General features: G+C 45.2%; 1 protein-coding gene across 6 annotated transcripts in view; it reads right to left on the reverse strand.

Moving 5' to 3' along the window:
* Positions 1-11,282: 11,282 nt before the first annotated feature.
* The window catches only part of SIPA1L3 (signal induced proliferation associated 1 like 3), a 158,376-nt gene continuing 153,373 nt past the window's right edge, over positions 11,283-16,285 (reverse strand). For all 6 annotated transcript variants that reach the window (XM_066581186.1, XM_066581185.1, XM_066581181.1 and 3 more), the window contains 2 exons: positions 15,259-15,340; positions 11,283-14,056 (listed from right to left, as the gene is read on the reverse strand). In XM_066581186.1, the coding sequence (XP_066437283.1) occupies positions 13,910-14,056; positions 15,259-15,340 (229 nt within the window). In that variant the 3' untranslated portion in view covers positions 11,283-13,909. The remainder of the gene's footprint in view (positions 14,057-15,258; positions 15,341-16,285) is intronic.

Genomic DNA, 16,285 nt, shown 5'->3' on the forward strand with positions numbered 1-16,285 from the left:
TCTAATATCTAATTTGTGTCTCCTCCCTTTCAGTTTCATCCCATTGCTTCTTAGTCTTTCCTTGTGTAAATGATATTAGGGCTGATCCCTCTGCACTGTGACAGCCCTTCAGATATTTGTAGACCGCTATTAAGTCTCTTCTCAGCCTTCTTTTTTGCAAGCTAAACATTCCCAGATCCTTTAACCATTCCTCATAGGACATGATTTGCAGACCGCTCACCATCTTGGTAACTCTTCTCTGAACTTGCTCCAGTTTGTCTATGTCTTTTTTAAAGTGGGTGCCTAGAGCTGGACACAGTATTCCAGATGGGGTCTGACTAAGGAAGAGTAGTGGGGGATAATGACCTCACGTGATCTAGACTTTATGCTTCTCTTAATACACCCTAGAATTGTGTTTGCCTTTTTGCCTGCTGCATCATATTGTTCACTCATGTTCAGTCTATGATCTATTAGTATATCCAAGTCTTTTTACATGTGCTGCTGCTTAGCCCAATTCCTCCCATTCTGTATGTGCTTTCTTCATTTTCCTTGCCCAGATGTAGGACTTTGCATTTCTCCTTGTTAAATACCATTCTGTTAGTTGCCGCCCACTGTGCAAGCTTTTCTAGATCTTTTTGAATACTCTCTCTCTCCTAGTGTTAGCTATCCCTCCTAGCTTTGTGTCATCAGCAAATTTGATCAGTTTCCCATCAATCCCCTCCTCCAGATTATTTATAAAAATGTTGAACAACACTGGACCTAGTACAGAGTCTTGTGGTACCCCACTTGATACATTCTTCCACTTGGACGTGCAGCCATTTATGACCACTCTTTGAGTACGATCACTCAGCCACTTGTGAATCCACCTAACAGTTGCCTTGTCAATCCCATATTTGGTCATTTTTTCAATAAGTATAGTATGTCCAACAAGTCCATGGGGATAAGCTGCTGCCAGAGGGGTCTGTAAGTGGCTAGTTCTCCCACCCATTGAGAACATGCTCACTCGGCTAAGTGCATGCTTGGAGTCAGGAGGAATAGTTGTTGACCTAACCATCACTCAGCCACAACTATCTTTAGTGTATGGGCACCTTTAGGTCAGGGTTCAGCAATGTGACCGTCTCAGACACACACAATCCCCTTTAGGCTAGGGGCACACTACCCATGTGGCCAAGATGTACACGTGTTTTTGGTCCACTTGGAAAAAACATCAATGTGCATAGCCTCGTAGGCCTATAATTGGACATGTGTTGCCTATGGATTAATAAGGACCCATGCAGCAGCAGAACATGCCCATTTAGCTGGGGCAGCCAAAGTCTGTAGCTCACCCTCATCTCTTACTGCAGCTCCTCACTCTTTTTAACCTTTAGGGCTTTCCTGGGGTACCTTCCCCACCTGTAATCATCAGACTTGTCAAGTCTCTTTTCTCCAGGACTGCACTGCCCTCTGTAGGAGAAATGCACATAGTGTGACCACGCCTGCTATCACATGACCCCACCCCACCAATAGGCTGACATTAAACTTGCAAAGTTGTTAATCCATTATCAATGTTTGGCCACTAGGTGGCAGCATTACCCCACTAATACATCTTAATGGGAGAAAAACATAATAACAAATCAGTATGATGGTAGGAAGAGGGGCTACCCCTGTACAAGTTATCCTCAGGATAGGTCATCAATAGCAGATCCATGGGACCCCTACCAGTCAACTGATGTGAAATTGCTTGTGGAGTGAGATTTCCATTTTGAGATATGGGTCCATAGTGGTGGATAGGTCAGCAATAGCTTTAGACCCCCTGTCCATGGGCATTGCGGTATCCCACGGTGGATCTCCACCGCGGAAACCGCCGCCCGGGAGCAGGAGCCTCAGACGGATCTCTGCTGTCAGCCTAATCTGACAGATAGGCTAACCTTGGAGAATCGCAGCAATTCGCAGCATGCTGCGAATTGCTGGCCACGAGTGGAGAATCGCAATGATTCTCTGCTCGTGGACACGGGGCCAGCGCTTTCCATAGCAACGCTATGGAAATCTTCGGATGTCATGATTCGCCGGTGATTTACCGCCGGTGAAATCACGGCCGTGGACAGGGATCTCTGACCAGAAAACCCCTTTAACAGCTACTGGATGACCAGTAAGACTCGCAATCATAGTGCTCTTAGTCATAACATTTCTCGCAGACCCTATATAGCTTGTTAAACGTCATTCTTTTGCAGATTATGTTCCACAACAGAGGAGGCAGGAGGTATGTCTCTTTGAACCAAAGATGTGTGTTCCAGACTACTTCAGATTAAGAACTGTAGCTGAACTATAGTCACAGATCACAGACCTGTCCTAGTACAGCTGAGCTAAAAAGTAACCAAAAAGCAAGATCTGAGGAAAACAGCAGGTAATCATCCCCTATAGGGACTGACTGACGTATATATTCTGAGCTCCTGAAAAGGAGGGTCACTTTAATTCTATCTCACATCCAACTTTCCCAGAAACCGTAAGAATTAATCTTCAAGTTGAGGAAATATCTTTGATTAATGATACATTCTGCATCCTGGAAAAACTGGGTCACAACCCCTGTGGGAACTGTAATGGGAGCAGGAAGGGGGAAAGCGCCTGGCCTAACAGATCCGTATTATGACAGAACCCAACAGTGCCAAAAGGACCCCATTGCCTGCAATTGGGTCTGTTTGCTTTCTCTTCAGCTGTTGGGCATTTTACCAGACGCTTGCAACAGCACCTCCGAATTAAGGTCCCAGGGCGGCAGTGACAGCGGCCTAACCCTTTTAAAAAACGACAATTCGACTTCAGAACCACTTTCATTAGGATTAATGGGTCAGATTTCATATATGGCCAATTGGAACGCATTGCTACCAAAATTCGCTGCACTGACAGAACTAATGCAATGAAAACCAAAAGACACTGGAAATCCGTAATCAAAGCCAACAGAAACTCAGAACCAGATTGATTAGGACTGAAGGGACCAGAAGTCCGTGCATCCCTGGAGCCAGGGCAAACATAGGAACAAGAGCTAATAATGAATGTGCTTCTAGAGAGAGATGAGAAGCAGAGATTGCTGGGCACAACGGGTATAGCATTCATTATACTTCTCCAAGATGTTGGCTTTTGTTTTCCTTAGGGAAATCTGCTGGCTGTGGCCGGTCAGCGGGGGGAGACACTTGGGCCTCTGTCCAGTCCAATTATGTATGGAAGAGACCCCAGAATGCAGGTATTGTCAGGATTATCCGTACCCATGGACGGTGGGTGGGTGGCGGGCATTTATTATCCAGAGTTTGAATCTTTCAATAATAAGGGCACAGCTGAGACTATACAAACGCATGTCGTTCATCATATGAATGGAGAAATACATTATTTATGTGGATCATAATGACCGCTTACACTCCCACCATTACGCAGCATTTTTTGTAGCGTTAGATTGTGAAATCGTATGCTCTATAGGAGCTCGTGCCTGTGGCTAATCCTCACTTTATCCACATAACAGTACTGGATACAAGTACATTACGCCCAGGAGACGTGCGGTCAAACATTTTATTCCGCCAAGTCGTGGTTAGGCTGTAACGTTTAGTTCCTCCATAATCTGTATTTGTGTATGGATTCCAGGCTCGAGCTGTCCTGTGATAGAAATCGGAATATTACTGCTAAGAGAACAGGCCGGGGTCACAGGCTGTGAGGAATTTGAAGCTTCTCCTCCACAACAATGGCCTCACTCCTAGCAGCCCAGGAGTTAAGGTCCTGCTGTTCAGATAAGACACAGATCCCTATAGGCAGTGAATGAATTACAGGAGTCATTTAAGGTGAGGGCTTCTAATGGAAATCCTGCAAAGTGTGCCACCCTGTGGCTAAAATGTGAACTGCAGCTCTTAAAATATTGATGGCAGATGAGTGGATTATTGCAAAGGTTGCCCGATGCTCTCACGTTCTTTCCTTCTACAAGAATATGTCCTGGATGGGACTTAATGAACAGTTCTCTTCCTATTCCATGCACCAGTCTCTGATACATCATGGTTCTATATAAGGGGAGGCTCTCTCCACTTGCTGCCTCAGTCTTGCACCTAAGCATTCACTATAAAACCAGGCCTTACACCCTGTCCCATTGGCAGGAAGAGTATCCTTTTTTTATCGTAACTAAATCTAAATGAGCAACGTAGCATCCCCATATATACCTTTACACCATATTTGAATAAAGGTCCAATGTCCCCAGGCGGATTTGATTTGCGGAATCCGCATGAGGCACCCGTGCAGAAGATCCGCAGTTCGAGCCGCCCATAGGAGAGAATGTCAATTAACACGTGGATTTGATTTGAAGATTCGTGCGGAAAACATTGCAGCATGCTCCATTTTAGTGCGAATTCCGTGTGGACGGCTTCCATTGAAGTCAATGGCAGCCATCTAATCCACGGTGCGTCCATAATTGACATTGCGGTCAAGCTGCAGATTCCGCCGGAAAAGCAGGAGATTTAAAAAGAAAAAAAATTGTACTGCACATGTATGACGGCGAGCCGCGCGGACCATCCGCACTGCAGAGAAAGAAAGAACATGTGAGGTACGTTCGGATGCCGCTGCCGTCAGGGTCCCGTATGTGGAATCACTGCTACCGTAAATGCTGCGGGTTTTCTGAATAGGAAAACACACTGAAATACCTGCAATCTAGCAGACTTCTGCACACTCATCCACTGGCTGACTTGTGTCAATGCAGGAAAAACGTGATGCATATTATGGAAAATTGAGCTGGGAATTTCGCCACACTGCTGCGCCCGGACGCAGGATCTGGTGCATGATGTCCGCACTTCACTTATGGCAGCCAACACGTTGTAACACAGCCATGTCATAAACATGCTCAGAGGGAGTCACTCCACCACCCTGTATAGCCACAACAGCCAAACAGGATCCAACACCTCGTTAGCATCCATGGTTTTGGAATGGGACGTGTAACAATCTCACACGTTGATGGACAGGTGTCTACATAATTTTGGCCACAAATTTCATGTTAGTGGCAGATCTTTTCTTTTAGCTAAAAACGCAACTCAACCCAATAAAAGAAGTATTTTCTAACGGGAAGTCATGATGGGACGCCCACCTGCAAAAATCTGGTATCCACATAATAGCCCCAAGCCTCCCTGCGGTTCGTGTGAACCAAACGTAGGGCTCTATGGTGATCCAAGAGGCTTGCACATGACATGTCACAATGTAGTCAGAGAAATGTTGCAGGCCTGTGCCAGGGTAGTGACTAGAGAACTACAGTACTGGGTCTCTTGAAGGAGCTGATGGAAGCAATCCATGTACATTACTGGGTAACACAAAGAACCAGCATCTGTCCTTTGTCTTAATGTACAAGGTTGACATTTGCAGTACTTGGCAAGAACCTTTGTCTATTAGTACTGAGCAGATTTCGACTGGTTGGGAATGATTTTTTTGTCACTATAGATGATGTGATTGCTCGCGTGAGAGGTCAACGTCAGAAATATTAGCCAAACAGATGCCAGGATTAGGAAAAGACTGTTCGATGCCTGGCAGGGCCCAGCTGGAGGGTGGGGAGAAGATTAGGGTTTGTTCACATTTAGCATGTATTAAAAATCTAAAGTATTATAGGGGGTGACACCTTTATTGGCCACCCAGAAAAATGATATATGCAAGCTTACAAGGCTACTTAAGCCTCTTCGTCAGGCAGACACAAGCCAAAAGAAGAGCCCTAAGTAGACTTTAGGCTTGCATATATCATTTTTCTGGTTAGCCAATAAAGGTGTCCCTTTTTTTTTTTATACAACAGTATCTAACATCATAGATTTTTTTGGCTATCACAGTACACACTGTTTTTGCTCCACATCTTAACATTTAGCAGAAACATCCCATATAATCAGGAAGATTGAGACTTTATTTTGGGAATTAAGTGGGATTTTATTGGCTACAATGTAACATGTAAATCAGGCCTCCAATCCCATGTAGAACGTTCTGCTGATCCGAGCTTCCAATATATTTTTAGGAGTTACACAGACAATTTTTTGTGTGGTCTTGATGCAGGTTTTTGATAGAAAACTTCTAGAAAACAGCCCTCTTGTCCAGACTAGACATTTTCAGTTCTATCATATACTATGGACAGTAGCTATCTTTTTTGAGAGGACCAACCCTGCACTTGTGGTGGTCATTGCACAAAGGTATTACTGCGACATCAGGGTAACAGCTTAGTTCTTAGGTTCTTCTTCCCAGAAGTTTGGCCCTCACATGTAGAGCTGTGGCATGTGTGTGTAGAAAGGTGACCACCAGTCTGCGTCATTGAATGAGTACAATGTAGAATACGTTGAACCCTGTTGAGGCCGAGGCGCCGGCACCACGAACCAACTCACTCTATAATTGCCTTTGTATCGGCTGGATTTCCACACTGCAATAACAGCATGCATATGAAACGCCACCCACCAGCAGATGCCTGTGATCACATGACCTTGCCAATGCCACCAGCAAAACCATGCAGCCATTAGTTCTCACAAGTAGGCAAGATTTCAGATACACGCAGTTACTGCAGCATGATAATTCAGCCGTAGGCCTCATTCACACGAGCATGAAACGCACGCCATATTACACACGCAAAACAAATCGAGGCCAACAGAACCAATGGATGCCTATGAAAATGCTCAGATGACAGAATTTTAAGTGTGTAAAATAAATAAATCACACCTAAAATAATAGGACATGCGCGACTGAAATCTCGCAACTGAAATTCCCTGCTGCGTGAAAAGTTAGGACCCGACTTATCTTTAATGTATCCATAGACCCCCTATGGGAGCTGGATAACAAGGCAGAGGTTGATTAGGTAAACATTCTGAATTGGAGATGAAAGATAAGGGGGGGGGGGGGGGGGGGAGGGAGGTAGTGCTGCCGCACACAGAAGCACATTTTAAATATCCTGCTGTAAGTTTCTGTTAGTCCCTGCAGGGATGAGGCAAACTAACAGGAGTTTGTAGCAAGACATTCAAAATGCGCTGTTCAGCTTTCCCTGAATGAGGAATTCCCCATAGGGGGGAGAGAAGGAATTCCTCTGCAGGTGAACCTCTGTCTCCCTGTAGCAGGGAGAGATAGAGGTGAAGAAAAGCCCCAGGGAAACCTGCTTCTCTGTAAGGCTTCCCTTCATCTCAGCTGGGCTGGAGGGGCATTCCCACTGTGGTAAGACCAGGGTTCACCTGCAGGGGAGAATAAGTCCCTGTAGCGGGGAGAGAGGGGGCAGGGCTAGAGAGCTCCCCTCAATCGAGGGCAGGGCTAGAGGGGACTCTCCTCGAGCCAGCGCAGGGATAGAGGGACCCACCCTCTAGCCCTGCCCCCTCTCTCCTTGCTATGGGGAATATCTGGGAGAACCCCGATAGCCCCGCCCCCCTATCTCCTTGCTATGGGAGAATCCCGGAGAACTGGGGGTTGGCCTGCAGGGGAGAATAAGGAAATGCCCAGCAGCACGATGTTGGGGTTCACCTGCAAGAGAGAATAAGGAAATTCCCCGCTGCTGGGGATTTCCTTATTGTCCCCTGCATGCAAACCCTGACATGGCCGCAGAGGGGATATCCCTCCAGCCTGGGTGAGATGAAGGTAAACCCAACAGAGAAGGGGGTTCTTCCAGGGCTTTTCTTCATCTCTCTCGCCCTTTCTCCTTTCGGAGCAGCAGCTGTGCCCGTTTGCTGCGTTTATGGCAGCTATGCTTTCAGTTGCTCAAATTCTCTCATGTGAGAGGACAATTTTTATGTGAATGAAGCTCCTAAAAAATCGTCTATACACACTATTTTTTGCGCAGGCAAGTTTGACGTGAATTTCACGCTCACAGACCCATAATAGTCAATTAGGCTGTTCACATCTGCATTTTTCAAGTGGACAAATGGTTTTGCGTTCAATTTTGCAGACAAAACACGAGCAATTAAAGGGTTTATCTTGTGACAGGTTTTACCAGGCATGCAGACATCGCAGCTGCAGCCCGTCCCAAAGGTATGGTAGTGTAGGGTATGGGCGCACGTGTGCAGTATTTTTTGCATTCAGTGAGATAGCTAACTTGACCATCTAGAGCAGTTCCAATCAGGTGAGAGGAGTGGTGGTGCGCATGTGCAGCCACCTGCTGTCACATAATTGGGGACGTGCCCCAACTGGGGTGTCTGCATGACAGGCAAAACCCTTTGCAAGACCACCCCTTTAACCTTCAGCTGTCTAGGTCCTGAATTCTGGAACCTAAGAGTGCTTATGTTTCTACTGGGGCATATTAGGACTTCTTGGACTGACCAGGTCTGGTCATGGTAGATGGCTTCTTATCTGGACCTGTGAAGATATTGCCTCAGATACACTTACCCTTTTGGATCAGAAGACATTTTCTTCCTCGCTGTTGTACACATTTAACTTTAGTAAAGAAATCTATCACACATCTTCTAGATTTGATTGCTGACATGTGGGTGGGTGGTGTTAGGCCATGTTTATAATAGATTGTATGACGTATCTGTTAGGAAAAGTTACTACATTAATTAATCTGATCAAGAAAGTTATGATAAAGGGGATATCTGCTTTGGTCAAATTCTTTTCGTTAGCAAGTTGCCCAGACAAGCTGATCACAGGATGACCCGCAGCTGGGACCCCAAGTGATCAGCTGTGATTGAGGAAGTAATGCAACAGCAAGTGTTCTGTTTTCCTACAGTGCCACCACAGGGGAAATGAGGCATTACAGTTTTCATTGAAATCAGTGGGCTATTCATGTAATAGATAAGGTGCTGGGTCCTCTTAAGTAAGACATTCTTTGTAGCTGCTCACACACAACGAGAATCCTATACAGGGAGCACCCCATTTTAACTCAATTTCCAAATAGAGTATTTGGAAATTAGCTCTGTTAGGCCCAATGTCCATGGGAGGACTTGAATTGCAGCACCTGCACCGATGATCCCCAGTTCAAGGCACCCATAGAGAAACACAAGTATCCACGGCTGAATTAAAGCATGCAGATTTGTTTTGCGGACCTTTTGGTCCAGAAAAGAAATCGCAGCATGCTCTATTTCACTGTGGTTCCTGCACGGACACTTCCATTGAACTCAATAGAAGCAGTGTGATCTGTGTCCCAATTGACTTCAATGTGGATGGCCCGCGGTCTTCACGGGAAAGCAGGAGTTTACACAGCCATAGAATTTAAAGGGGTTGTCTGGTTACAAGACAACATTTCCTGATCGCTGCAACTGCATTAAAACAAAAAGAGACGTACTTACCTGTCCTCTGCTGTGGGGGTCCAGTACTGCAGCCCCGCTGTGGTCCTTGCTATTGCTGATGTAATGAGAAGTCACCTGACCACCGCCGCGTCATCGTTGTGAATTCCTGACATCACAGCTCCCAGAATGTGAGCGCTGATGCCAGGAGAGCAGACAGTGATGCTGCGGTGGTCAGGTGACTGCCTGTTACATCGGCAGAGACGCTGGGAGGATGTCGGGGCTGCAGCGCTGGATCTTCCCGGTGGAGTACAGGTAAGAACTTCTCTTTTTATTATTTTAACACAGTTGGAGCTGGAGTGGCATTATTGGCCGATAATTATAATTGGACAAGCCCTTTGAATTCTGACGGCCATCACTAGGGAGGGCTTTCTGAAAGCAAATTAAAACCGCTCCAGCTCTCTGACTAAGGAGCTCCTTCATGGTGGCTGCAGTTAGAAAGAACTTTAGGGTTTTTTGGTCAATTTGCTTGATGGATGCCATTTCAGTACCTGAGTGCAGCTCTTGAGGGTAATACGGTTGTGGTTCCGAATTTGGTTCACTTATAAAGAAGTATACTTAACCCTTTCCAATCCACTGTGACGTCTGAAGACATTATGATTTAAGGCTGTAGAGCTCCGATGTAGGAAGACGTCCGTCGGGATTCTCTTACTGTATATTGCCAGCCTCTCTGCTGTCGGATCCTATCTAACGTGTCACCTCATGCCGTACTGGCTTTTGCCAGCAGATAGGCCATTGTATAATGGTAGAAAAAGAGTAAGCCCCCTAGGAAAACCAAGATACAAATTGGATTGGAAAGGGTTAAATAGCTTCATTTGATTTCTGATGCTTTCAGTCCATCAGCGAATTATAAACCTCAGATGGCTTTTCTGAATAAGTGGTCGTGTGTGCACATGAGGATTAACACTTTATCTGGCCACTACAGGACTTGTATCCTGTATTTATCATCAATTTCCCCTCTGCAGGCTGCATCTCCAAGTCTCAGTCTTCCCTGAGCTACTGGGTGTAGACTAGTTGCTATGATGTCCCCCATGCACTCCGCACAAAGAAGCTGGATGCTCTCAATAGATGTGCCACAGCTGCATGGAGGACTTTATATGGCAGTACTGAGCAGTGTAGATGCGGTTCCAGCACTCGGCTGAGATAAACACTTACTAGAACCAGCATAAGCATCTCCAATTCCCCTCTCCATAGACTTCCATGTGTAGTGGGTAATCAGATCTGACAGTGAGTAATTAGTCTTTTGTGTCTATGAAGACACTTTTCCAGAGTGAGGAAGCAGTTTAGGAAGGAAGTGAGGGCTGATGGTCAATATATAAATCAATAGTACTATTTAAAAAGGGTTGTACCAGGATTACAAGTTATTTACTATCCCCACCAATCTCAAGAATGGGGGTCCCATGCCCCTCTTACAACTCAATGCAGGTTTACAGCACCCCCCCCCTCCCCGAGTGTCAATGCTTGGGTATTTCGGTCAGCCCCACTGAAATGAATGGAGTGTTGACTACACAAGCTCGGACAATGCTCCCTTCATTCTGACTTCACTACAGGGGTAGAAGCAACAGGCAGAGGGGAAAATAGGACCCCCCCCCATCCAGCGATTAGCAGGGGTCTCAGAGGCAACACCCCCACCGATCAGCACGTTATTCCCTATCCTGTGCATAGGGAATAATGTTTGCTCCTGGTACAACCCCTTTAGAGTTCGTACACCTAAATTTACTCTTAGAACAATAACTAGGCTGCAGGTGGGGATGAGGATTTACTAAATTTAGGTGCGGCTAATCTGCCCTTTCTTTTTTATGCTGTCAGTGTCAACGCAGCAACCAAATTGATAGTGGATTCAGCTAAAGACTGAACTGGCATTACAGAAGATCATGATTCAATGTTGACTTCAAGGATTTATGGCCATTCCATTGCATATCTGTAGCTTCAGATGCCTTTGGCGGAGCTATCTGACACTATGCCTCATCGACAATGGACTACTAATATGGACTGTATGACATTATTGGAAACTCAAAGTTTAAAGTCAACAGAAGCTTCAACATGTCTCCTCATCGATCCTGACAGAACGCAATGATGACACCACAGTAAGAGTAGATCAGTTTATACAAATAAAACCGTATACAACTCTCAATCTGGCAGCCCTCATTTAAAAAATAATTTTGAGTCCTTTAGGTTGTTCCAAACCATCATGCGTTTCACACGACATTACAGTATATCGTACAGCGTGCGTGGCAAGAAGGCATGAACGTCTGTGAGGTCCAGTAGCGAATGTCATCCATCTTCTCAGGATGTGTAGACAGTTAAGGTTCAGAATGGCTGCTCAAGCTCGAATAGTTCTTGTGAAAGCTGATGGTTGGACGATGGCTGGTAATGGAGAAGACGACTATCTACAGGGTTTGGTGAAATGGGGATGTTCAAGACTAAGGAGAAAAGTGCATTGTATTCCAGGCTGATAAGTCTGTTGTGTAATATATATACACAATGACATGCCAAAAGTCATGGGATAGGAGTATGTACATTGATTATGAAGCAGTGTTACCTCAGGTGACAACTTGAGAACGTCCACACCTGTATAAATCGTGAGGTGTTATCTTGTGAGTAAAGATGAACACTGGCCAGTGTGCTCATAGCAAGGCAACGTGAATTATTAGAGCTCGAAAGGGGACATGATAGTGGGTGCCAGATAGATGGGACGTTCCATTTCTGGAGTTTTGCAGGCATTAAACATTCCTTGATCCACTTTGTCACTTGTGTACTGAGAAAATGTCATAGAAGGCATTACCATCCTCAGTGGCCGTCCATGGGTGCTTAATGGTCACCACTTGTGATGTATGGCTAGAATTGTCTATGCAAACAGAAAAAGACACTCCGGTAGAAATCACATCCACATTCAATGCTGGAGGCCTCACATGTACAACCCGCAGGTCAGTGCAGCGTTCTTCATCTTCCATGGGATATGGGAGCAGAATAACCACCAGAGTGCCTCTGAACACCACAGTACCAGGCACAGTGTCTCACCAGAGCTTGTGAGGTTGCTAACTACTGACTAGAGGACTGTCAACATATGGCGTGTTCCAATGAGTCACGCTACTAATTGCTTCGGGCTGATGGTAGGGCTAGTGTGTGATGCAGACCCCATGGAGCCATGGAGCCCAGTTGTTAACAAGGCACTGTGCAGGCTGGTGGTGGTTGCATACTGGTGTGGGGTGTCTTCTCATGACATGGGTTGGGCGCACTGGTCCCACTAAACACGTCATTGACTAGTGGCTGCTACGTTTCACTGCTTGGAGACCCTTTCCAGACCTTCATGGACTTCATGTAGCCCCACAATGATGGGATATTCCAGCAGGATGATGCACCGTGCCACCAGGCCCAAGTTGTCCAGAATTAGTTTGAGGAGCATTCTGGAGAGTTCCTGTGAATGGTGTGGCCTGCACATAATGCCTGCACATAATCTAATATGAGCCCAATGGAGCATTTATGAAACGTGGTGGAGAGGTCCAGTCACACATACCATAGAGCTGTGGGTGGCTAAGCAACGTGCAATCCATTCCATGTCAAGTTACCGCACTTCGCCATGCTTGAGGGGATCCTACACAATAATAGTCCCTATCCCATGACTTTTGGGCATGTCCGTGTAACATAAAATTACTGTTTAAAAATAAAATGTGTTTAGGCTTCCTGTGATCTCACACATAGAAAAATCAATGGCAGAAGCAAATCCAAAAGTTAAAGTATAAATAATCTCCTTTACTCTTACATTAAGCATGTACATTGTGTAGAAATTAGCTGCATGTAAACTTGCAAACCTTGCAGATTTCTGCAAGTCAATTCAAGTGTACCGTCATGAGTCAGGAGCACTAGGGACCGGGACATACATGTGATTTCCATAAATAGTCCCCTTCGCTAAACAGGGTTTGATGCTACAGACTGCATCTCCCATCTAGATGAACTGGACAGCAGAGTGGTGCCCTATGAGAATAGCCTTCATCAATGCGCCCTGCTGTCAAGTTCAGCGGCCCGTGGTTAGCCCTTTACTGGCACTTATATAGATGCCCCCCGTTTAAAGCGCACCTGTACCGTGATGGGCTCACTTTAAGATATTACTAGTAAATTATAATGCTGTAACTAAGAATCGTCAGCTGTTCCGATTAACAAAAAGATGATTTATATACATGTCGTATTAACAAAATATACATGGAAATATCCTGTCCCCAGTCAGACTGGTGTCATATTAAAATAAATTTGTATGAAACGTCAATAAAGGCTTCATCCAAAGACCTTTCCCCCATATAGAACATTTTTTTCCTATACAATTTAAATATTTATATATATATAACATTACTTTCCAGAAGGTTTGCGATACTGTATTTTGCGCTACGCCTGCCTGCGAGTCTGTCCATTTTGCATAATTCCTGACGGAAACTTGTGCAGACAAATATGGCCAAAAATATCTCCTCTCCCTCCGCGACGTACTCATTTATACAAATCTACAAAAAAAGGAGGAAAATGTTTCTGTACATGAAGAAAAAAAAAAGTAATGCAAAAAAGTGACAATTGAGAAAACATCCATCATGATAAACGCAACAAAAAATAATTCCAGTCCTACAGTGCAGGGCACTTTAAGAGGAGGGACCACCTTCTGTGGTGGGATATACCAGGTTGTGAGCTCTGTGCAGTACCCATTTCCCACTTCGGGAGGTTCAGTCACCTCAATGATCTTTTTTGTCCACACTATGAATGATCTCGGCAAATTTCCTAAGCTGTTCACTGGCCGAGTGGGATTCTGCCTGAAGTCGCTGATTGTTCTGTCGAAGATTCGCAACTTCTGCCTGCAGCGCCTCTTTGTCCAGTTTTTCCTGCAATGACACAAGATGGATGAAGGAGTCATGGAGTGATGAAACTGAAAATGCAGAGTCTATGTAAAAGGTATGAGACTATTACATCCTCCTAAAGTTTAATATGCATGAAATCTGGCAGTTTGGGGGTCTGCAGCCATTCTCTTTAGGCACCGTGGCTTCAGCTGCATCCTGGGAGTCTGATCAGGTAGTGCTCCCTCTGCTGGTTGGCATGTTCCTTCACAGACTCCAAAGGATTCATGGCCAGGGGCTTTCACCTGCAGAATAGGATTATGGAGTATCGCTGTAACTGGGACGTTCTGGCAGAAGGAGCCAAAACCAGTCACAGACTAAACAAAGAGGTGGCCATGACATGGAGGTCTCAGGTGGGAATACCCAATTAAAATATGGCTGCTGACAAAGGGCAATAAATGCTGCTTGCCATCACAGATGCTCAGTACAGTGTAAAAGATGATTTAGCCTCTGTTCACATCATGTCTGAGCCTGATGTGGGCAATATTTGCCAGCAGCTCTCCTGTCAAGTGTCCATAGGAGTCTATTCGCCAGACAGAGGCCAAAAGAGTGTCCTGCTTTGCTGGTATATGTTGGGATACCTTATTCCTGTACTGCGAAGGATAGCAGCGTAGTATAATCGTATACTACACTAGAATATACAAATATATAATAAATATAAATAGGCAGTCATTTATCTATTCTCCATTTCTTGTTTTTTCTTCTCTGAATAGAGGCAGGCAGGTGGAGGTGAGCGATTGTTACTCCTGTGTGAATCCGCAGAAGCAATAGTCTTTGGGATGAAGGTCAGGCACCCAAGAGCTCAGCAGTCGTCCCATGTAAAAGGACCCTTACACGGCGTTAAGTTCCCTTTCCACCCTGGGAAGGACAGCTTTATCTATAATTACTGTTGGTGAACCACAGGTCCGTCCATAAACATCTTTACTCGTCAGGCTCTCATTAACTCAGTGTTTGTGAGGCGAGGATTCTGACGTTAATTATCTTGCAGAGATTCATAATGCAGAGTGTTACATTACTCCGCCAATGGGAAGGTGAAAGGAAGCCCAACCTGATGGTGCGACGTGAGGCTTTACAATAGCTAATTACCAAATTAAAAAACAAGGTGATAGGCAGATAATGACCCTGCTGATTGACATTAGTGGATGCCATCATTAAAGGAAAGCTGCCGCAGCATCCTGGCTCATCATTACCTTTTGAAGATCCGTGTGGAGCTGTTTCAACATGACCTCGAGCTGCAGAACTTTCCCGGTGAGGTCAGGAGCCACTTCATCACTAGAAAGAACACAATATAACGTGGAATTAACTCACAGCCGTGGAGGAAAGGACAGACTCTTTGTTTAATGAACTGACCTATATATCTAGTCTATTGCAGAAATGAGTTCTAAAATGTGCCAGGCCCTCTCCGAAGTGATTACGCTAAGCATTTGGATATTTGCAATGAAGGTGATATTAAAGAGGATGTTCTCTGGAACACGGCCCCTTTAGTGTATATGGACATTAACAGGGAGTCTCCAACTTGGAAACCCTTTTCATGAGCCGCAACAGAGGGCCATTCTGTATAAGTGTTTCCCATTCTGGCAGACTTAAATCATCCTTGTATTACATCTTTCACACTTGCGGGTTCCATTACCCTGCTCTATTATGGCATCAGGAGAATTGCATCCACTGGCGAAACAGATCAATCTTATGATAGAACCGACAGGTGCAGAACAGACCGCGTTGACTATAATGGGGTTAATTATTTTCCTGCCCAGCTGCTCAACGGTATTTTGCCCAGGACTTTCATGGAATTCAGTGATGAAGGCTGTGAATGGAGCCTCCAACGCCGATGTGAACACATCCATAGATGGCTATTGATTCGAATGGCTGCCATGTAAAACTACATTTTCCCTGCAGTTGTCACCTGGCTGGCGGCAGCATTCCGCAGAAAAATCAGCTGTTTGATGGGGATGCCAAGAGCGGGACCGACGTGACCAGCTGATTGCCCAGGAGGACACACATTGAAAGGGCTTGTCTCTTTACTGTCTGATAAAACCATGAACTTACACTTGGCTAAAAACCAACAGTTCTCAGTTTTGTCCTATCGTGTCAAGTCATCGAAGAGGTTTTTTCAGCTGATTCCTTATCAGATCTGTTCTTTGTAAAGCTGGTAAATACTCAATCATAATGGAAGGATATAACTGACTTATGCAGACAACTCCATTAGGACATAAGGAT

Source organism: Eleutherodactylus coqui, chromosome 10 (genome assembly GCF_035609145.1).
Source record: "Eleutherodactylus coqui strain aEleCoq1 chromosome 10, aEleCoq1.hap1, whole genome shotgun sequence".
In the NCBI taxonomy this organism is placed as follows: Eukaryota; Metazoa; Chordata; class Amphibia; order Anura; family Eleutherodactylidae; genus Eleutherodactylus; species Eleutherodactylus coqui.